Below are 24,398 nucleotides of genomic sequence, written 5' to 3'. Positions count from 1 at the left end.
TCTTTTTACTGATGGTCTGTTGATAGAGAGCTTTACCCTGAGCTAAGAGAACAGCTTACTGCTTACTTCAAAATTCTTTGGTGCTCCTCAATAAACGGGACATCAAAAGCCCTGGAAACCAGCTTTTATTGCTCAAAGCCATGTATGTTATCTCCATGTTGCTAGCCACAAGTTTTGAGACCAAATTATTCCTCAAAGGCATGTTGCCATAGTAACTGGGGCGGTTAGTCTCTTAATTTACATTGTATGAGTTTATCTCAAATGCTTTTGTTTCTTCACCTACAGAATTTAATCATAAATCAGATCTTAAAACTTTCTGGGTAGTTTTTCATGTACAACTTGTAGCCATCAAAGGCACACTGATATAGCCTAAGCAATAACTTATGTATTGCTTTCCAGTGCTGTAATCAGTGGGCCGATATGTACATCGGATATCTTAATATTCACATTATTGAAAATGCTGAGCAGTAAGAAGTCCAATATTCTGTGAACATTAAAATCACTTTGTACACATTGTACACAGTTATATTAGAGATGCCCATTTTTTATTTTTAAAATGAGATCTTAGTGAGCTGTACTCTAGCATAGTATTTCCTTACGTTCACATTGATTTAAAGTAGCAGAAAGGTAGAGGATAGGACTCTCAGCATTTCATGTTTTATAATTACTGCTCCAAACTATATGCCTCATTCAAATCCAGCTCAGTTGTGGGATAAAATAAAACGGTGTTTGCCTTTTTGGTGCAGAACACTATGTTCCTTCTTGAAAAATTCTTGTGAATTGTACATAAGCCTGTGATTTACTGGAAATCTGCTTCTGGCACAAGTTTAGTATAAATGTTGATACTTTGGAATCGGCAATCATTTCAGCGTATGTATCCCTATTAATCTGAATTCTGTGAATTCTTGTTTTACTACATGCATGATGTGCAGTTTAATTTTTATACTTTGTGTTGGTATTCCATGTTACCTGCATGCAGCAGACTTAAAATTCCATAAGGGTTCTGTTTTGTGTGTGTGTGTGTGTGTGTGTGTGTACGTACTGGTACCATTACCTTATTTATCCAGTGCCTACTTCAAGAGCTTACAATTTAAAATTACACAACATTCTAAAATTAAATGCAGACTTTTTCCTTCCTAAAAGTTGCTGCTATTTCTCTAAAATAAACAGAAAGATCTTTTCTTTTCCTTTCCGGATCCTGTTGCCACTTAGTATAGCTGTATTTATATTATTACAAAGTGTTCCTTTGCTGTTTTATGAAGACTTCACATCCAATACCAGTTGACCTCTCTGGGCATTTTTCTTGAAACTAGTTTCTCATCATTTGAACTCAGGGAAGCTATCATCTGTTTAAAAAAAAAGTTATTATTTTGAACAAGAACCTTTTAAAGCACATTGGTAATAGATTCCTAGACTTTAACGCCAGAAGGGACCATCATGACCATCTGGTCTGACCTCTTGCACGTTGCAGGCCACAGAACCTCACCCACACTCTCCTGTAATAGACCCATAACTAAGGCTATCTTTTAATCACGAGTACTTTTAGTAAAAGTCATGGACAAGTCACGGGCAGTAAACAAAAATTTGCAGCCTGTGACTTGTCCATGACTTTTATATATACCCCTGACTAAAACTTGGGGGGAGGGGCGGTTCAGGAGGGGGCTCCGTGGGTGCTGGGGTGGGGGGCGTGGCCTGGGGCCCCCCCACAGTTGGTTGGGGGGGGCACCGTGAGTGTTCGGGGGTGCAGCACAGGGGAAGATGCAGGTGCTGGGGGAGGAGTCTGGGGGGCCTGAAGCAGGCTCCGTACCTGGCTCCTGGGAAGAGGCGACCCTAGCTCCACATGCTGCCTCTGCTCCACCCCAAGCCCCGGTTCTGCAGCTCCCTTTGGCTGGGAACTGTGGTCAATGGGAGCTGCGGGTAAGCACCGCACCCCAATCCTGAGGCCCCCCCACCCAAATTCCTGCTGCTGGGAAGCGGGGGGGAGCCCCTAAGACTGCCCCAGCAGTGGCTGGTGAACCTGGCCTGGGGCTGCCTGAGCTGCTTAGGTGCACCGGCCGCTGCAGAAGTCACGGAGGTGATGGAAAGTCACAGAATCCGTGACAAACATGGAGCCTTACCCATAACCTCTGGCTGAATTTCTGAAGTCCTCAAATCATAATTTAAAGACTTCAAGTCACAGAGAATCCACCATTTATACTAGTTTAAATCTGCAAATGACCCAGGCCCCATGCTGCAGAGAAAGGTGAAAATCCCCCTAAGGCCTCCATCAATCTGACCTGAGGGAAAATTCCTTCACAACCCCAAATATGGCAGTCAAACCCTAAGCATGGGGGCAAGACCCACCAGCCAGACACGTGGGAAAGAATTCTCTGTAGTAACTCAGAGCCCTTCCCATCTAGTATCCCATCACCAGCCACTAGAGATATTTTCTGCTAGCTGTTGCAGATTGGCTACGTGCTTTTGTGGGCAGTCGCCTCGTACTCCATCAAGTTATCAGTCTTGAAGCCAGTTATTTTATTTTTTTGTCCCCACTATTCCCTTTGGAAGGCTGTTCCAGAACTTCTTTCCTCTGGTGGTTAGAAACCTTCATCTAATTTCGAACCTAAACTTGTTGATAGCCGGTTTATAACCATTTGTTCTTGTGTCCACATTGGCACTTAATTTAAATAACTCCTCTTCCTCCTTCTGATATATTTATAGAGAGTAATCATATCTCCCCTCAGCCTTATTTTGGTTAGGCTAAATAAGCCAAGCTCTTTGAGTCTCCGCTCATAAGGTAAGTTTTCCATTCCTTGGATCATCCTAGTAGCCCTTCTCTGCATCTGTTCAAGTTTGCATTCATCTTAAACATGGCAGACAAGAATTGCAGACAGTGTTCTAGATGAGGTCCCACCAGTGCCTTGCCTGATGCATCCTAAGATTGTAGTAGCCTTTTTCATGGTCGCATCACATTTGGCTGCTCATAGTTATCCTCTCGTCAACCAATACACCATGGTCTTTCTCCTCCACTGTCGCTTCCAACTGATATGTCCCCAGCTTATAGCAAGAATTCTTGTTGTTAGTCCCTAAATGCATGACTCTGCACTATTAAATTTCATCCCATTTCTATTACTCTAGTTTTCAAGGTTGGCCAGATCTTCTTGTATGATATCCTTGTCCTCTTCTGTATTGGCAATATCTCCCAACTTTGTGTCATCCACAAATTTTATTAGCACACTTACTTTTTGTGCCATGGTCATTAATAAAAATGACATGCTACATTATTTTAGAGGAGGAAAAACATCTTTCTTCCAAGATTAGTGCACACTAAGGTACTGAGGTAAAAAGACTATTGCAGCAATTTGTATTTGTTCCCACTTGTCTTAAAGCTAATGTGATATTTTCTTGAGACCTGTCAGTTTATAGGAAAGATAGTTATAGATTGTTGGAACCTGGATGCAATTTGTTGACAAAATTACTTTTACCGTTTTCTGGTTTCCAAAAATCCATCTTTCATCAGTTTTCAAATTGATGAGAATGTGGATTCAGAAAAATGTGCAGCTTAAATTTCTCTCTAGTTTCTTATTAGTCAATGCGCTGTGCTCTTTTTTTTTCTTTTCTTTTGCTGTCTTGCAGTTCCTGTTTGTTGTTGTCTGTGTGAAGATGTAGGTGTCGTTAAGTGCCACAGAAGCTATAACCCTGTTGGTTCTAAAACCATTTACTTTAAAATTGTATGTGAATAGTTGTGGTAAGAATCTTCTTGAACCAAAGCACTTAATATATACGCCCACGTATGTTTCTAGGCTAGCAAAAGGATCTGAGGTTCACGACCTTGTCGAAGCAATGGTTATGCCTGTGCTTGGACTGGTGCTTCCACCTTTGGTCTAATCAGTGATGCTGCAGCAGTGATGAACCATAGGTCCTAAGAAATGAAGAAATTAATTGGTTCAAGGCTAATACTCAGATCTGAAGCTAAAAGTTCAATTAAACTGGTGTTGCTTAATACACACTTTTACACTGCCAACATTTCTTCAAAGGGTTTGTGAACTCCTTGCACATTTTCTCTTGTTCACCCATGCCAATCCATGAAATAACTTAGTCCATCCCATGCTTTGCTGCACATTGGGCTACCCACATTTGCCATCCTTTCTTGTCAACTGCCCGTCGTAGAATCATAGAAGATTAGGGTTGGAGGAGACCTCAGGAGGTCATCTAGTCCAACCCCCTGCTCAAAGCAGGACCACCACCAACTAAATCATCCCAGCCAGGGCTTTGTCAAGCCAGGCCTTAGAAACCTCTAAGGATGGAGATTCTGCCACCTCCGTAGGTTACCGAGTGCTTCACCACCCTCCTAGTGAAATAGTGTTTTCTAATATCCAACTTAGACCTCCCCCACTGTAACGTGAGACCGTTGCTCCTTGTTCTGTTATCTGCCACCACTGAGAACAGCCGAGCTCCATCCTCTTTGGAACGCTCCTTCAGGTAGTTGAATGCTGCTATCAAATCCCCCATCACTCTCCTCTTCTGCAGACTAAACAAACCCTGTTCCGTCAGCCTCTCCTCGTAAGTCATGTGCCCCAGCCCCCTGATCATTTTTGTTGCTCTCCACTGTACTCTGTCCAATTTGTCCACATCCCTTCTGTAGTGGGGGGACCAAAACTGGATGCAATACTCAGAGGTGGCCTCACCAGTGCCGAATAGAGGGGAATAATCACTTCCCTCAATCTGCTGGCAATGCTCCTGCTAATACAGCCCAATATGCTATTGGCCTTCTTGGCAACAAGGGCACACTGCTGACTCATATCCAGCTTCTCGTCCACTGTAATCCCCAGGTCCTTTTCTGCAGAACTGCTGCTTAGCCAATCAGTCCCTAGCCTGTAGCGGTGTATGGGATTCCTACTTCCTAAATGCAGGACTCTGAACTTGTCCTTGTTGAACCTCATCAGATTTCTTTTGGCCCAATCCTCCAATTTGTCTAGGTCACTCTCGAACCTATCCCTTCCCTCCAGCATATCTACCTCTTCCCCCAGCTTAGAATCATCTGCAAACTTGCTGAGGGTGCAATCCATCCCATCATCCAGATCATTAATAAAGATGTTGAACAAAACCGGTCCCAGGACTGACCCCTAGGGTACTCTGCTTGATACCGGCTGCCAACTAGACATCGAGCCGTTGATCACGGCCCGTTGAGCCCGACAATCTAGCCAACTTTCTATCCACCTTATAGTCCACGGGTTCTTCAACTGGGGCTTGGGACCCCACAGGGGGTCATGAGGTTTTTACATGGGGGGTCACGAGCTGTCAGCCTCCAATCCAAACCATGCTCTGCTTCCAGCATTTATAATGATATTAAATATATTAAAAGTGTTTTTAATGTATAAGGGGGGATCGCACTCAAGAGGCTTGCTATGTGAAAGGGGTCACCGGTCCAAAAGTTTGAGAACCACGGTTACAGTTCATTCATCCAATCCATACTTTTTTAACTTGCTGGCAAGAATACTGTGGGAGACCATATCAAAAGCTTTGCTAAAGTCAAGATAGATCATGTCCACTGCTTTCCCCATCTCTCCAAATCTTCCCATTTCATGTTAAGGTGCTTGATGTCGTTCAGAACTGTTCATTTCCATGTTATTCAGTCTTCCTGTTTCTGCCAATTACTCTTGATATCCCTGGACCACATTGTACTACATGGAACCCTTTAATGGGTTACAAATTGATTAAATATTGTGAAGTCCATTGCTCAAATAGAGCACATTTTAAAGCTATCTGTCTTTTTAATTTTTTATTATGGTTCCATTTTAGTGCAGGTAAGTTGAATTAATGCTGCCCAGCAAATCCCTGGGTAGTTTTCTATAATTGTCAAACAATGTCTGATCCATAATTCTTAGTATGTATTTGATCTGTTACCCGGGGTTCTTTCAACCCAAAGCTCTTGGTAACTTTTACTCTGTGCGAGGTGGTGTCAGGAAATAAATCAGGAGAAACATGGCCGGCCGACTGATAGATGGCTGGCACAAACAGGACAGCACAAGAGTGCTTTCACTTACAACTAAACTTTATTTAGTCTCAAGCACTTACACACGTCCGCAACAGATTAGTAAAACACCCCCAACCCTCGATAATTACCGAAGCTGAGTGTGGCTCTCGAGTGGCACAGCGGCAGCCTTCCGGTAGCCTAATCTTCTGTCTTCCAGTGGGGACCACAAGATGTATCCAGGGGAGAATTCCTGAAAAAACCCTCCCAAACTCTCCCAGCTAACTCAAACTTCCCCCCCCTAATTTATATATTAGTAATACAATGACATGTCACATAAAGAAAACTTAAGGAAGCAGTTTCAAAGGTCAAGCAAGAGGTTTCCTTCTGGTCATCGATTAACCAGGTGTGTTTTTTTCAGAGTTTGCATGTCTTGAGGCCCTGTCAGACACATTCTGGAGGGCACATGGACAAGCGTCCTGTTCTTCTAAAATGCGTGTATCAGCAATTTCAACACACTTCTTGTCAGGAAGGACGTGGGGTCAAGCTGCCCTTTCTGTGGCACCTTGGTTATGCTAAGGCTGCTGCATGGCCATTTTACGGCCTGCTGACTCGGCTGTTTTTAGCAATAAGCAATAGTGGTTTCAGGCACTTTACTGGTTTGCCAAAATCTCCCCGTGCAGTTCACGCTTTCAGAAACAATTGCATTGAGAGGAATATCTGTAGGTGAGGATTTTGGTGCCACCTAGTGTTTGTAAATGAAAAGGGTAATTTAGTGGATATTTTTCAACCAACACAGTACTGTACAAAGGCATGACAAACTCCTAAGCAGAGCAGTTCAATAGGATATTGTCAAATAGCTTTGTTTTTCTTTCTTTATCTGAAATGCTCTTTGAAGTTAGGAATGAAAAGCCCATTACATTTCTTGATCCTCTTCCGTTTCCCAAACTTCATTCACCCCTCTGTGTATTTGAATAATACCTGCTTTTACTTGCATAGTTTTATGAAAAATACTCATATGCCAGTAGTGTTACCCTTAAGTGATGTTATTGTTTGTAATTTTTTTAATCTTTCTGCCCTCCTGTCCCCCAAACACACAACATACAAAAGCATGGAATATCATAAATCCCAGATGAAAGTCAGTGGGAGATGTGGGTTTTCTGCACTTCTGGAAATCAGACCACTTATTTAGGTTCCTAATTTAAGCACCAGTTTCTGAAAATGTTTTGGTTTAACTTCCAGCTAAGAATTTCAGTGCTTTTATAGGTTTGTATGAGTGTCTTGTTTGTGAACTCAAACCTGGCCAAGTGCATGTGGATATAGTTCAGACGAAATGCTGCCAGCATACCAGCACTTCAGTCTCCATTCTATTGGTCCATAGGAAGTAAAACTTAATTTGGAGACTAAATCAAAGTACTAAACAGCAATCCAAAAAGGCTGTTGAACTGTTGCACATGCACTCCGATTCTGTGTTAAAAATCATGAAATATCTGTTTTTACATAATGAGAGCATTAGTATGATACTTGCCTTGTGCAAGTCTATAACTAAAAACCAAATCATTTTATATGAAGCTCAAAGCAAGAGAAATAACTAAATGTTACTTTGTATCCACATTATCCAGATATTCATCTCCATTGATTTCAAATACTCAAGTCTGTAGCGCAGTCAAACATAAAGAGCAGCCCTGCACCTGTGTAGTACCATCAATGAAAGAAAGCTAACTCTGAAGAGGCTTCAAAATTTCTTTCAGAAATACATTTTACATTAAGTCAATCCTGATTAAATTTTTGTGCTCTAAGTGCTGTTCAGTTTGTCTTATCTTGCCTCTACTACTGGCTGAAAGGAGAAGGGACACTTCCCAGTTAAGATGAAGAAGCAGAAGAAGTGTTTTCCATTGAAACTGTTCGGAGTGTACAAATCTGCAGAATTTCCTTATGGATGGAAAACTTTGTGAATTTTAATTATGAAATGAGACCAGTAGTAGTGCCTATTACTTAGCATTATGCAGTCAAGTTCTGTGGTAGTTCACTTCAGCCTGCATCACCCCTGCTATTCCACTCTTTGGTCTCTCCTGAGCAGCAGCTTCCCCTTATGCTGGCTTTTGTGATAAATAGTCTCGTAATGTTAGACAGTTTCATTAAGGACTTAATTTAGATAACCAAACAGATTTTGGATCCCAGTTGTCCAGAGGCAGAAGGCTAGACCACTGCCTGGTCTTTAGGCCTCTTTATTAATAAACATTCTGTAGTTGCAGGATTATTGAGAAGCTGTAGAGTTTTCGGTCATGTGTACATTAACATTTGGATTTTCATAAGCACTGAGTGTTGGTCTAACTCTGTTTCCAGAGAATTCAGTGGGCATTTTACCATTAACTTCAGTGGGAGTAGAGTTAGGCCAATGCAGAATGCTTTGTAAAAATCCCACCCTAAATTGTGGCTGCCTGAAATTAGTAATTACTGAGGGGCACAGATTTGACTGTACAGAGCATTTAGACTAAATGACTGCACAGAGAAGGAGGAATAAATATTGTACATGTAGAGAATAAAGGAAGAGATCTGAGTACAGGGGTAGGGAGGTGAGAAGGGTCTGTCCAGGAGGCTAACGAAGCAATAGTGACTTCTAGTGTAGCTAGTGTGCTCTTTGTATCGTGTGTGTGTGTGTGTATTAAAATACAAAGAACAAGAGAGAAAAAGGGACAGATTTTAATTGTACACTTACAAGAATTTTACCACTGGCTACAAGAGATACCTACAGCATCAGGGTTTGTTTATTAATTTTAAATGACTAATAAAGTTATATCTGTTCTAAATTACTGTAGGCGAGAAGGGTAGGTGTCAGCAGCAGAAAATAAATAATTGTATGGACACTAAAGTGAGTACAGCTTTATCATAATTAAGAGTTAAACCATTTAAATAATAATAATAGTACCTAGCTCTTACATAGCAATAACAACAAAAAATTATATCTGGCTTCAGAAAGCAAGAATTTAGGAATTACCTTCTTCCAGGCTAAAAAGAGAGTTGGTCTAGAGCTTCAGTAACAGCAAAATCTGTGTGCTGGTTGGTGACTAACTAACTATGTTCCTGAGTGTTGAAGAGAAGCTGTTGCCCAACCATGCATGTCAAGCTCAACAAGGAGTCAGTTTTGGGTGGTTTTTAATGGAGTTCATCTCAAGTGAGAGGAAAACGGGAAAAGATGGTAAAGCTCATTTTGGTAGTAACCAGCCTACATTCAGTTACAGTTTAAGCGGGGGAAGCCAACTTTCAAATTTTTTTGCATTCACTGTATTTATAGTCAAATAAAACTTTCTAAAATAAGACTAAAGTGCCATAAAATCTAAAGATAAGATCTGAGGAAATGTATATAGCTGTGAACATAAAGGTTATGGTAATTTTTAAAGTGAATAACATTTAGATGTCTGTTACACCTATTAAGTCTAAAACAACAGATGCAAACCTAAAGTCAAGAGGCATTTTATTCGTAGTAACTGAGTGCAAATCACTGTAAAGGTCTGTGCAAGATAACATTTTACAATACGAGAGATTTACACATTCGGCAGAGGAAGCTGAGTATTAAGATGCAAATCATTAATTTAGCACCAGCCACAAGAGCACACTTTGATATCATTGTATGAACTTCTCTTTCTGGTTTGTGTTTATAATATGACACATCAAGTCTTGGATATGTTTCTAGACAGCATTGGGGAACTTTTTGGCATGCTCAGTATTGATAAACCCAAGTACTCAGAAATCATGACTCAGGCCCCCCAAAAATGAGATTTTTAAAATATTTGGGATTCTTCTGGATTTTGAGTCTTTAGGTTATATTTGTGTCATGTTTTCAAGCACTTCTGCACATCCATTAGGGCTGGAAACTCATTTTGAAAATTCAGATTTGTGATTCCTGGATTGGGGGCTTTAAGAATAACTCAAAATATGAGCATCTCTGCATGCTAGTAAAATAACTGGATCTAAGATTGTTTATATTTGGTAGGAAAAACGTTTTTATGCTAATACTTCTGCATTAAGTACTACTGGGGAATTCTGCATCACTGCGCACACACAGAATTCATGTGCCCCACAGAATTTTTTTTTTCCGCAGAAAAGTGCTGCAGTTACATTTTTTGCCCACCATGGGCTGCTATGGTGCCAGGACAGAAAGCTGCTGCTCTTGCCCAGCAGCAGCCCCAGCTGTGGATAGGGAAGAGAACAGGCTGGGTTAGGAAGCACAGGATATGGGGGAATGGACAGCGTGGGACACATTGGGCTGCTGGAGGGTCACAGGTTGGGTTCAGAAGGGCTGGGGGTGGGACAGACTGGGGTGGGGACTGAATGGGAGATGAGTGCAGGAACACAGCGGGGGGGGGGGGGGGCAGGGGCTGAATGCCAACCCAACAACCCTCCAAGTTCACACCCAGGCTCCTTCCCGGCAATTATTTCCCTCTCCCTCAGCTCCTCCATTACCTCTGACTCTCCCAAGCCTTTGCACTGCTTCTGAGGGGGGCGGGAAATATGGGTCTGTATTGAAGTTTAAATGAATTATTACTCAAAGTTCTGTATTAATATGCCTAGCAAGGAATCTATTTGTCAAAAAATATTTCCTGACTCTTTTTTGTTGTCTGTATTGTTACAGACATACTTGCTGACGGGTATTTTGAAATGAACCACGAAAATAATGGAAATTGGTATGATTATACTATGTTTTTTCGACAAATAAAATATGTAGAATTTTGCAGAATTTTTAATTTTAGGTGCACAATTCCCCCAGGAGTAAATAAGGTGTGAATAAAGAATGAGTCAAGCTGTTTTTAAGGATTAAGGTTATTGGGAGGTATTTCTGTTATTGAGATTTCATTCAGTCTCTTTATGCGCTTCTTAACTACTTCATTAGAGGTGTAGACAGAATGATAAAGCACTTCAGGTTTCCTACTTTCCCAAGGAAAATGAAATATATAGTTGACAAAAAAATTAAGGTTATAAATATAACAAGGTGACTGAGATTTTCATGCAAGCTGTGTCAGAAATCTGCATAGGTGGGGGGAAGGGAAAGACCGATTTTGTAGAAATGTAAATATAAACTTTCATCTTTCCATTTTTTCGTAAGAGCAAACCATTTTAAGTTTATCTGGTGAAGTCTTGCTGTGAGCATGAATTTTATAACCTCTGGCAATGTGACAAAAAAGCAAGATTGAGGTAGTTTAGCTTTGTTGCAAAAGCCTGTATGTAATGTTGTAGTATTGATACATTTCAAGTTTAGCCTAGCTGCTTTGAGGAAAAGCTGATTTCCTTTGCACTGGAGATTCCTTTCCCTACCTCCCCGACTCCCTTCGTTCTGTGTGGTACTACCAGCAAGGAAATGTTTGCAGAACTATGGAGATTGAACTGAAGAATTAGTGCTGGAGTATTGGTAGCTTAGTTACAGATTGCACTGCGTCAGTCTGCTCCACACCCAGAAGACAGTCATGTGACTTAAGTCCTGCTGCAGTTGTGCAGCAGACAAGACTGCAGACCTCTGGGGAAACTGATGTTTCATATTTCAGACTGTAGATTTCTCCAATTGCAGCTATTCTATTGGTATGCATAATTGATAATCACAGCTGGAGAGTAGATCCTGAGGAGAGATGGACAGTCAGCTGAGCAGTTGGAAAGATAAGGGTATTTGCTATTTATTTAACATTTTTATTAAGCTAAACTGGTTATTTTTCAGTAAAACAGACTTGTAGCATAATTTTTTTTAAAGTTGTAAGACATGGTGAAGTATGTAAAAATGCTAAAGGTCTAGAGTAAAAGGAATAAATGATGACCAATACAAAGTAACAAAAAATATTTAAAAAAGAAAAATAGCTTGTATGACACACTGCAAATATCTTAGCTGGTTAGATTTTTGCAGTCCTACATAGCATAGCACGGAATAGCTTGGTTCAGTGTGTACCGCACAAATGTCAGTGCAGCCCTGATTTAACCAATATGTTGCTTTCAAAGTTTTTAAGTCCTGTTAATTGTTAAAGCAATCGAATTTAATGAGGTTAAATGTGCCTGTGTGAAGTGTAATCTATGCTGTGTTGGTCTCAAGATACTAGAGAGACAAGGTAGGTGCAGTAATACCTTTTATTGACAAGCTTTCAAGCTTACACAGAGCTCTTCAAGTCTGGAAAATGTACTCAGTGTTGCAGCTAAAGGCAGGATGGCATATATTGTTTAGCCTAAGTAATTAACACACATTTTAAGGGACTTTGGCAGAGTCCCCCTTGGGACTGTCACCTGACGTGCTGAAATTACCTCTGAGCTCGTTTTCCACTGCCAGCTTGGGACTCCAGAACCCTGCCTTGTGGGGGTGCCATGCTAGTCTGCTGCAACACAGACCCAGGTCTGGTCCACACCCCCAAAGCTGCAGACTTTAACCAAAAACTGCTCAGCAAGTCACTTATCTCCAGCACCCAGGCACCCAGTTCCCAATGGGATCCAAACCCCGAATAAATCCGTTTTACTCTGTATAAAGTTTATACAGGGTAAACTCATAAATTGTCTGCTCTCTATAACACTGATAGAGAGAGATGCACAGCTGTTTGCTCCTCCAGGTATTAATCACTTACTCTGGGTTAATAAACAAAAGTGATTTTATTAAGTATAAAAAGTAGGATTTAAGTGGTTTCAAGAAATAACAGAACAAAGTAAGTTACCAAGCAAAATAAAACAAAACGCGCAAGTCTAAAGCTAATACATTAAGCATCTGTTTACAGATAAAACCTCACCCTCAGATATTTCAATAAGCTTCTATCACAGACTGGACGCCTTCCCAGTCTGGGCACAATCCTTCCCCTGGGTACAGCCCTTGTTCCAGCTCAGGTGGTAGCTAGGGGATTTCTCATGATTGCAGCCCCCTTTGTTCTGTTCCACCCCCTTTTATAACTTTGGCACAAGGCGGGAATCTTTTGTCTCTGGATCCCCACCCGTCCTTCTAAATGGAAAAGCACCAGGTTTAAGATGGATTTCAGTGACATGGTCACATGTCCTGTGAGACCCCAAGTCTCCATTCTTTCCAGCCTGACTCACAGGAACACAGAAAGGCTTACAAGTAAACAGAGCCATTTACAACCAATTGTCCCAGTCAATGGGAGCCATCAAGATTCTAAACCACCATTAATGGCCCAATCTTTGCATAATTACAACAGGACTTCAGAGTAATACTTTATATTTGTAGCTTCAGATACAAGAATGATACATTCATACAAATAGGATGAACACACTCAGTAGATTGTAAGGTATCATTACAAAGCTTATAAAGAGACCTTTTGCATGAAGCATATTCCAGTTATATTATATTCACATTCATAAGCATATTTCCCTAAACATATGGAGTGCAGTGTCACAGGGACCGTTCAAGGCCTGTTAACACCTCTCCAGTCATATAGGGGAAAGGGGAAAAATAACTGGAGGAGGGAGGAGTTAAATGTGTTATAGATTATTGTAATATGCCATAAATCCAATATCTCTGTTCAGTCCATGTTTTTAGTGTCTAGCAAAGTTAAGAATTTAAGTTCTCAGGCTTGTCTTTTGAGAGTGTTGTGCAGGTTTCCTTTGAGGATGAAAACTGAGAGGTCAGATAAAGAGTGATAGCTTTGCGAAAAGTGTTCACCCACAGATGATAAGGTGTTCTTGTTTTTTATCATTTTTCTTTGTGAGTTCATTCAAGAGCATAGTGATTGTCTAGTTTCACCCACACAATTGTTTGGGCATTTAGTGCACTGGATAAGGTACACCGCATGTGATAGGCAAGTGTAGGACCTATGGATCTTGAGACTTGTGTTGTGGGGGATGTTGATGATCATAGCAGTGAAGCTATGTCTGCAGGTTTTGCATCTGTTCTGGCAGGGTCTGATGCTGCTTTGAGTTGGTGGGTCCTGATCTGGCTTGCTTCTGATGATGAGCTTGGATATGTTGGAGGGTTGTTTGAAGGCCGGAAGAGGAGGTTCAAGGAAAAGATTTATTTCAGGGTGTGGTTCCCAGTATGGGTTGAAATAGTTTGATGATATGCTATATGGGTTCCAGTGTAGGGTGGTAGGTGACAACTAGAGGTGTGTGGTTGGAGAGGGTTTTATTACTGTATTGAAGCAGATTCTTTTGGGGTATTTGGGTGACTCATTCCATGATGCAATCTACTTTGGGGGAGTGTCCTTATTTGGGGAAGGCAGTTTTGAGTGTAAGGTGTACATCCCAGACTTCCTTCTTGAAGCATAATCTGTGATATCTACAGTCAGGCACTCAGGTAAGTTTCGGAGTAGCAGCCTTGTTAGTCTGTATCCGCAAAAAGAACAGGAGTACTTGTGGCACCTTAGAGACTAACAAATTTATTTAAGCATAAGCTTTCGTGGACTACAGCCCACTTCATCGGATGCACAGAATGGAACATATAGTAAGAAGATATATATACACACACACACACACAAGTTGGAAGTTACCATACAAACTGTGAGAGGCTAATTAGTTAAGATGAGCTATTATCAGCAGGAGAAAAAAACTTTTGTCGTGATAATCAAGATGGCCCATTTAGACAGTTGACAAGAAGGTGTGAGGATACTTAACTTAAGGAAATAGATTCAATATGTGTAATGAGAGACTGGGAGTGGCTGGGTCATTACACGTGTTGAATCTATTTCCTTAAGTAGCCCAGGAAAGCTTACGCTCTAATAAATTTTAGTCTCTAAGGTGCCACAAGTACTCCTGTTCTTTTGACTGTAGATAACAGATTTCTTGGTGTGTTTGGGCTTGTTACTGGATCCGTGAAGGTAGGTGTGGTGGTCTGTGTGTTTCTTGTGTATAGGTAGGGCCCTACCAAATTCACAGTCCATTTTGGTCAGTTTCACTGTCATAGGACTTAAAAAATCATAAATTTCATGATTTCATCAATTTAAATTTGAAATTTCACAGTGTTGTACTTATAGGGGTCCTGACCCAAAAAAGAGTTGTGTGTGAGTTCGCAAGGTTATTGTAGGGGGGTTGCGGTACCGCTGCTCTTAGCACTGCTGCTGGCAGCAGTGCTAAGTAAGGATGGCATACTATGGTATTGCCACCCTTACTTCTGTGCTGCTGCCTGCAGAGGTGGGCCCTCAGTTAGCAGTCACTACTCCCTGGCCACCCAGCTCTGAAGGCAGCGCAGAATGGCAATACTGTGACCCTCTGTCCCCCCCAAAAATAACCTTGTGGCCCCAGCCCTGCAACTCCCTTTCGAGTCAGGACCCCAATTTGAGAAACACTGGTCTCCCCTGTGAAATTTGTATAGTATAGGGTAAAAGGACACAAAAGACGAGATTTCATGGGGGGGGAAACCAGATTTCATGGTCCGTGATGCGTTTTTCATGGCCATTAATTTGGTAGGGCCCTATGCATAGTTGTCTGTAGGTACCATCATTGAAGCTGATCATGGTGTCCATGAAGTTGATGTTAGTGTGGGGGGTGTTTTAGAGAGAGTTTAATGGATAGTGATGGAAATCTGTTTAGGTCCTCTGTCCAGAGGATGAAAATATCATTGATGTATCTCAGATATATCATTGGTTTCATGGTGCATTTGTCCAGAAATTCTTCTTCAAGGTGGCCCATGAAGAGGTTGACATATTGGGAAGCCATCTTAGCACCCATGTAATTTACTCATTTAATGAACACTAGGTGGAAGCACAGTACACCAGACTTTCTCTTGTTATAGTCTATTTATATTGTATGCTTAAAAACATTGATTGTTTACAATCTCTCTTACTGGATCACAAATAAGTATTTTTATGACTAACTTTCAGAATTTGCCAGCATAATCTACAATAGTTTTAGATAAGTAGTTGAGTTTAAAATAGTGTGACCTTTGTCCAGTAACCACCAATCTGCAATCACCCTTCTGACTCTTTCTGAATCATTTAGAAGTACTCTGTAAGAATTTAAGTCCTATTTGTATGTGTGAGCTTCAGATTTTGTCCTGTTGATAAGCTTTTTAGATCTACATACTCAGAAATGTTTCAGAGGAACAGCCGTGTTAGTCTGTATTCGCAAAAAGAAAACGAGTACTTGTGGCACCTTAGAGACTAACCAATTTATTTGAGCATGAGCTTTCGTGAGCCACAGCTCACTTCATCAGATGTGTACCGTGGAAACTGCAGCAGACTTTATATACACACAGAGAATATGAAACAATACCTCCTCCCACCCTACTGTCCTGCTGGTAATAGCTTATCTAAAGTGATCAGCAGGTGGGCCATTTCCAGCACAAATCCAGGTTTTCTCACCCTCCACCCCCCCACACAAATTCACTCTCCTGCTGGTGCTAGCCCATCCAAAGTGACAACTCTTTACATAATCAAGTCGGGCTATTTCCTGCATAGATCCAGGTTCTCTCACTTCCCCCCCACCCCCATACACACACAAACTCACTCTCCTGCTGGTCTAAACTGACCACTCTCCAAGTTTAAATCCAAGTTAAACCAGAATATCTGGGGGGGGGGGGGTAGGAAAAAACAAGAGGAAACAGGCTACCTTGCATAATGACTTAGCCACTCCCAGTCTCTATTTAAGCCTAAATTAATAGTATCCAATTTGCAAATGAATTCCAATTCAGCAGTTTCTCGCTGGAGTCTGGATTTGAAGTTTTTTTGTTTTAAGATAGCGACCTTCATGTCTGTGATTGCGTGACCAGAGAGATTGAAGTGTTCTCCGACTGGTTTATGAATGTTATAATTCTTGACATCTGATTTGTGTCCATTTATTCTTTTACGTAGAGACTGTCCAGTTTGACCAATGTACATGGCAGAGGGGCATTGCTGGCACATGATGGCATATATCACATTGGTGGATGTGCAGGTGAACGAGCCTCTGATAGTGTGGCTGATGTTATTAGGCCCTGTGATGGTGTCCCCTGAATAGATATGTGGGCACAATTGGCAACGGGCTTTGTTGCAAGGATAAGTTCCTGGGTTAGTGGTTCTGTTGTGTGGTATGTGGTTGTTGGTGAGTATTTGCTTCAGGTTGCGGGGCTGTCTGTAGGCAAGGACTGGCCTGTCTCCCAAGACTTGTGAGAGTGTTGGGTCATCCTTTAGGATAGGTTGTAGATCCTTAATAATGCGTTGGAGGGGTTTTAGTTGGGGGCTGAAGGTGACGGCTAGTGGCGTTCTGTTATTTTCTTTGTTAGGCCTGTCCTGTAGTAGGTAACTTCTGGGAACTCTTCTGGCTCTATCAATCTGTTTCTTTACTTCTGCAGGTGGGTATTGTAGTTGTAAGAAAGCTTGACAGAGATCTTGTAGGTGTTTGTCTCTGTCTGAGGGGTTGGAGCAAATGCGGTTGTATCGCAGAGCTTGGCTGTAGACGATGGATCGTGTGGTGTGGTCAGGGTGAAAGCTGGAGGCATGCAGGTAGGAATAGCGGTCAGTAGGTTTCCGGTATAGGGTGGTGTTTATGTGGCCATTGTTTATTAGCACTGTAGTGTCCAGGAAGTGGATCTCTTGTGTGGACTGGACCAGGCTGAGGTTGGTGGTGGGATGGAAATTGTTGAAATCATGGTGGAATTCCTCAAGGGCTTCTTTTCCATGGGTCCAGATGATGAAGATGTCATCAATATAGCGCAAGTAGAGTAGGGGCTTTAGGGGACGAGAGCTGAGGAAGCGTTGTTCTAAATCAGCCATAAAAATGTTGGCATACTGTGGGGCCATGCGGGTACCCATAGCAGTGCCGCTGATCTGATCCAGTTGATTCTGGAAATCCCCAAAATCTGGAAAACCTGGAAATCCTGGGCGCCCCATCATCTCAGGCATTGGCACCCTGACAGCAGGATTGTCTGGCTATGTAGACTCCCTCCTCAGGCCCTATGCTACCAGCACTCCCAGCTACCTTCGAGACACCACTGACTTCCTGAGGAAACTTCAATCCATCGGTGATCTTCCTGATAACACCATCCTGGCTACTATGGATGTAGAAGCCCTCTACACCAACATTCCACACAAAGATGGACTACAGGCCGTCAGGAACACTATCCCCGATAATGTCACGGCTAACCTGGTGGCTGAACTTTGTGACTTTGTCCTTACCCATAACTATTTCACATTTGGGGACAATGTATACCTTCAGATCAGCGGCACTGCTATGGGTACCCGCATGGCCCCACAGTATGCCAACATTTTTATGGCTGATTTAGAACAACGCTTCCTCAGCTCTCGTCCCCTAAAGCCCCTACTCTACTTGCGCTATATTGATGACATCTTCATCATCTGGACCCATGGAAAAGAAGCCCTTGAGGAATTCCACCATGATTTCAACAATTTCCATCCCACCACCAACCTCAGCCTGGTCCAGTCCACACAAGAGATCCACTTCCTGGACACTACAGTGCTAATAAACAATGGCCACATAAACACCACCCTATACCGGAAACCTACTGACCGCTATTCCTACCTGCATGCCTCCAGCTTTCACCCTGACCACACCACACGATCCATCGTCTACAGCCAAGCTCTGCGATACAACCGCATTTGCTCCAACCCCTCAGACAGAGACAAACACCTACAAGATCTCTGTCAAGCTTTCTTACAACTACAATACCCACCTGCAGAAGTAAAGAAACAGATTGATAGAGCCAGAAGAGTTCCCAGAAGTTACCTACTACAGGACAGGCCTAACAAAGAAAATAACAGAACGCCACTAGCCGTCACCTTCAGCCCCCAACTGAAACCCCTCCAACGCATTATTAAGGATCTACAACCTATCCTAAAGGATGACCCAACACTCTCACAAGTCTTGGGAGACAGGCCAGTCCTTGCCTACAGACAGCCCCGCAACCTGAAGCAAATACTCACCAACAACCACATACCACACAACAGAACCACTAACCCAGGAACTTATCCTTGCAACAAAGCCCGTTGCCAATTGTGCCCACATATCTATTCAGGGGACACCATCACAGGGCCTAATAACATCAGCCACACTATCAGAGGCTCGTTCACCTGCACATCCACCAATGTGATATATGCCATCATGTGCCAGCAATGCCCCTCTGCCATGTACATTGGTCAAACTGGACAGTCTCTACGTAAAAGAATAAATGGACACAAATCAGATGTCAAGAATTATAACATTCATAAACCAGTCGGAGAACACTTCAATCTCTCTGGTCACGCAATCACAGACATGAAGGTCGCTATCTTAAAACAAAAAAACTTCAAATCCAGACTCCAGCGAGAAACTGCTGAATTGGAATTCATTTGCAAATTGGATACTATTAATTTAGGCTTAAATAGAGACTGGGAGTGGCTAAGTCATTATGCAAGGTAGCCTGTTTCCTCTTGTTTTTTCCTACCCCCCCCCCCCCAGATATTCTGGTTTAACTTGGATTTAAACTTGGAGAGTGGTCAGTTTAGACCAGCAGGAGAGTGAGTTTGTGTGTGTATGGGGGTGGGGGGGAAGTGAGAGAACCTGGATCTATGCAGGAAATAGCCCGACTTGATTATGTAAAGAGTTGTCACTTTGGATGGGCTAGCACCAGCAGGAGAGTGAATTTGTGTGGGGGGGTGGAGGGTGAGAAAACCTGGATTTGTGCTGGAAATGGCCCACCTGCTGATCACTTTAGATAAGCTATTACCAGCAGGACAGTGGGGTGGGAGGAGGTATTGTTTCATATTCTCTGTGTGTATATAAAGTCTGCTGCAGTTTCCACGGTACACATCTGATGAAGTGAGCTGTGGCTCACGAAAGCTCATGCTCAAATAAATTGGTTAGTCTCTAAGGTGCCACAAGTACTCCTTTTCTTTTTACTCAGAAATAACTTCTTAAGGGGCCCTGTTAAGCTTGGTACTGGTATGTCCAAGTTTGACTATTTTTATAACTGGCTGTCAAGGTTCCTTCCCCACTCTGAACTCTAGGGTACAGATGAGGGGACCTGCATGAAAAACCCCCTAAGCTTATTTTTACCAGCTTAGGTTAAAACTTCCCCAAGATACAAACTATTTTACCTTTTGTCCCTGGACTTTATTGCTGCCACCACCAAGCGTCTAACAAATATAACCGGGAAAGAGCCCGCTTGGAAACGTCTTTCCCCCCAAAATTCCCACAGCTTGGTATCGTCCACAAACTTTGTAAGTGTACTCTCTATGCCATTATCTAAATAATTGATGAAGATATTGAACAGAACTGGACCCAGGAACTGATTCCTGTGGGACCCCACTCGTCATCCTCTTCCAGCTTGATTGTGAATCACTGATAACTACTTTCTTGAAATGGTTTTCCAGCAAGTTATGCCCCCACCTTATAGTAGCTCCGCCTAGGTTATATTTCCCTAGTTTGTTTATGAGGTGGTCATGTGAGCCAGTATCAAAAGCCTTAGTAAAGTCAAGATATACCATATCTACCGCTTCCCCTCTATCTACCAGGCTTTGTTACCCTGTCTAGGAAAGCTATTAGGTTGGTTTGACATAATTTGTTCTTGACAAATCCATGCTGACTGACTTATCACCTTATCATCTTCTAGGTGTTTGCTAATTGATTGCCTAATTATTTTTTTCATTATCTTTCTGGGTACTGAAGTTAAGCTGACTGATCTGTAATTCCCCACGTTGTCCTTATTTCCCTTTCTATAGATTGGCACTATATTTGCCCTTTTCCAGTCCTCTGGAATCTCTTCCCATCTTCCATGACTTGTTGAAGATAATCGCTAATGGATCTGTTATCTCTTCAGTCAGCTCCTTGAGTATTCTAGGATGTATTTCATCTGTCCCTGGTGACCTGAAGATATCTAACCTAATCTAAGTAATTAACTTGTTCTTTCCCTATTTTAGCCACTGATCCTACCTCGTTTTCACTGGCATTCACTATGTTAGACGTCCAGTCACTACTAATCTTGAAATGAGAGAAAAAGGTGGTACATTGTCTCATGAATACATGTATTTTTCAGGTAGTATTTGCCTTCCAGTTTTGGAATAGTCTAGTAATTATGGTGGGTTTCCAGTGTTCTTTGGGTTCTTTCCAGTGTTCTGTTATTGTTACAGAATTCCCCCAGGAGTAAGATAAGGGAAAGGAGGAGGCATGGCCAGAGTATTCTTATGTCCTGAATATATTATGCCTTGCAGTGGCCCCATGGGCCAGCAGTATGGTGCACTTTAGGGCATCATATTTGTTCTCTAGCCTGTTTGGATACCCCTGGTTTAAATTAAAACAGCAGCTTTATTTTTTACATCTGTTTTTTTCCTAAGGGTCTTTTAAGTAGAAAACATAACATTTTGGAGACCCAGCAGCCCCTGAGCAGGGCAGATTGCCTCCTTTTGATCCCTGCAATGAGCTCTGGGAGAAATATGGCTCTTTGACTTTACAGTGCTCTCAAAGCAAATGTCCATGACTGTAGTGCTGCTTCTCAGGGCTTGTCTACATGGGAACAGGCAGGAAAATTAATCTGAATTAACTAAAGGTGTTAATTTGAAGATGATTCATTGAACCACATTAAATCCCCATGTGGATGCCACTTCAGAATTAAAGTAGTGTTAATTCACTTGAATTCTGAATGAGGGTGTTCACCAGGGATTTGCTGCAGTTTAATGTATCCACTTCAAATTCACATCATTAGTTAATTTCCTGGATGTCCCTGAGTAGATAAGCCCATAGTAGAAGGGCCAGTCTACTCTACAAAATTTTGAGTATACCCCTATGGTGTCATTCCACTTACAGCAATCTTAAAATCAATCATGGGACGTGAGACAAGGTCAGAGGTCAACAGGGTGGAGCTGATTGGACCAAGCCATACTTTAACCATATTCATAGGTTCATAGATACTAAGGTCAGAAGGGACCATTATGATCATCTAGTCCGACCTCCTGCACAACGCAGGCCACAGAATCTCACCCACCCACTCCTGCAAAAAACCTCTCACCTATATCTGAGCTATTGAAGTCCTCAAATCGTGGTTAAAAGACTTCAAGGAGCAGAGAATCCTCCAGCAAGTGACCTGTACCCCATGCTACAGAGGAAGGCGAAAAACCTCCAGGGCCTCTTCCAGTCTGCCCTGGAGGAAAATTCCTTCCCGACCCCAAATATGGTGATCAGCTAAACCCGAGCATATGGGCAAGATTCACCAGCCAGATACTACAGAAAATTCTTTCCTAGGTAACTCAGATCCCACCCCATCTAACATCCCATCACAGGCCATTAGGCCTATTTACCATGAATATTTAAAGATCAATTAATTACCGAAATCATGTTATCCCATCATAACATCTCCTCCATAAACTTATCAAGTTTAATCTTAAAGCCAGATAGATCTTTTGCCCCCACTGCTTCCCTTGGAAGGCTATTCCAAAACTTCACTCCTCTGATGGTTTGAAACCTTCGTCTAATTTCAAGTCTAAACTTCCCAGTGACCAGTTTATATCCATTTGTTCTTGTGTCCACATTGGTACTGAGCTTAAATAATTCCTCTCCCTCTCCGGTATTTATCCCTCTGATATATTTTTAGAGAGCAATCATATTCCCCTCAACCTTCTTTTAGGCCTGTCTACATTATAATTACATTTGAGCTGTGGATCTGGTTACAACACTGTTCCAGCTTTCAGTATAGAAGAGACTTTAACTGTCTTCTGTAACATTCATAGAATCATAGAATATCAGGGTTGGAGGGGATCTCAGGAGGTCATCTAGTCCAACCCCCTGCTCAAAGCAGGACCAATCTCCAATTTTTGCCCCAGATCCCTAAGTGGCCCCCTCAAGGATTGAATTTACAACCCTGGGTTTAGCAGGCAAATGCTCAAACCACTGAGCTATCCCTCCCCTTGCCCCAGCCTCTTCTCCCCCCCCCCCTTTTTTTTTGATTGCTTTATTCCCATTATGGAAGGTGAATAAGATCTCATCTATGGAATTGTGTTGTAGCTAGATCCTCTGACTCCCTAGTAATTGTAACACAGACAGATCCTGGCAGAACTGTAAAGATCTGAAATGTACCGTGATTTTGTTACATGGTTTAAAGTCAGTTTCGAGCCAGGAGTAAATCAGGTTATAACACAATCCAGAGTGAGTGCTCTCATAACTATTATCAATGCACACATTTTGCAAATGTATGTAGCCATCCCTTAATTTAAATATGAGCAGCACTAGACTGAAGGCTTTCATTTCAGTGAAAGGGGCAATGAGATCAGTTTCTTTCTGGTACAGTCGCAAAACTCACCAGCATCTTGCAGTCACTGTTGTCTTGGCTTAAGTTTTTGTGAATGGTTTTGTTAGTAAATATTGGTTTAAACCAAGGATCTTTAGTTTACAGTCCTCAGTAACCTGCAAAATCCTGTGTAGTAGCCCACAGAGGAAAAATGCTTCTTCATTCTTGCCTGCCTCTGTTTTGTAGCTACTTTGATCCCTTGCTGATAGCTCTTCCTTGGCTTTGACTGCCTAATGCTTTTCACAGAAGATGCTGCAATTTTTGAAGACCTGTGTGGTACTTGCTCAGAAGCAGAATGAGGCAGCCAAGCCTAAAGAGGATTTTTGTATCTAGAAAATCTAAATTACGAAGAGGGCCAAGCTTCTAGCCCACAAATGGGCCTGTCATATTTGTTCTCTAATCTGTTTGGATACCCCTGGTTTAAATAAAAACAGCAGCTTTATTTTTTACATCTGTTTTTTTTCTAATGGTCTTTTAAGCAGAAAACATAACATTTTGGAAGTCATGTATATATTTGTTTTAATTTGTCTTACTGGAAAATGATGGTATAGTAAGGGTTAACATAAGACCTTCACAGGAATTTTCCCATATAAGGTACTATCATAATACGTATTGTAGATGGTTGATTTGACAGAAATATTGCACCCTATAGATGCCTGTTAAAGCTGCAGATATTCAATGCTTCTTAATAGATTCCCATGTTAGTACACCAGCAATTGTAAAATCAGGCCAAAAAATGGTAGTTGTCTGCAGCTGTGAACTTTTTTTTTTTTAAACTGGTATTTGAATGAAACAGTCATCAAAAATTTCAACTTAACTGTTAGACTACAGGAGGGTATTTGAGAAATGTTTTCTGATTCATGCATTCAAGTCTCTTAAATGAGATGGGATTTTGTCCTTTCTTTGTTCATTCCTTTTTTCTATATAGAATCTTTATTTGGCCCTGAAATCTTTTTTATGCTAGATGTAGAATGTTTACTTGTCTGATTCTGTTGCAAATATCTTTTTTTTTTTTTTTTTTTTTTTTAATACTTTAACTGCATTCCAAGGACTTACTGGAGAAACAACTATTGGCTGAACGCTTAAAGCATTCTGTGTTAGTCTGTGAGGCTTCTAACTGTAGTAGTGAGGCGGCAGGCAGTTGCGTATATCAGTTGACCTTTGAATACCCTAGCCGGAAGTGAAAAGGTTCTGGCTTGTCAGCTGTACAAGATCTGGGTGCATGCAGGCAAACTCAAGATGGATGCCAAAATTGGTTAGTTCTTTTTTGTTTTAATATATATACAT

General features: G+C 41.7%; 1 protein-coding gene across 7 annotated transcripts in view; it reads left to right on the top strand.

Annotated features, from left to right (window-relative positions):
• The window catches only part of RTN4 (reticulon 4), a 59,627-nt gene that overhangs the window by 20,023 nt on the left and 15,206 nt on the right, over positions 1–24,398 (top strand). Inside the window, exon 1 of one of the 7 annotated variants that reach the window (XM_048842350.2) lies at positions 11,441–11,608. The exons of 5 other annotated variants lie outside the window; for them this stretch is intronic. In XM_048842350.2, coding sequence (XP_048698307.1) covers positions 11,575–11,608 — 34 coding nt within the window. In that variant the 5' untranslated portion in view covers positions 11,441–11,574. Of the gene's footprint in view, positions 1–11,440; positions 11,609–24,242; positions 24,367–24,398 lie in introns of those variants that run through there. One more of the 7 variants, XM_048842352.2, reaches the window with a different exon arrangement.

The sequence above is a fragment of the Caretta caretta genome, chromosome 3 (assembly GCF_965140235.1).
Source record: "Caretta caretta isolate rCarCar2 chromosome 3, rCarCar1.hap1, whole genome shotgun sequence".
NCBI classification, from domain to species: domain Eukaryota; kingdom Metazoa; phylum Chordata; order Testudines; family Cheloniidae; genus Caretta; species Caretta caretta.
Note: the sequence above shows the minus strand (reverse complement) of the source record. Positions and strands in the feature narration are given on the sequence as shown.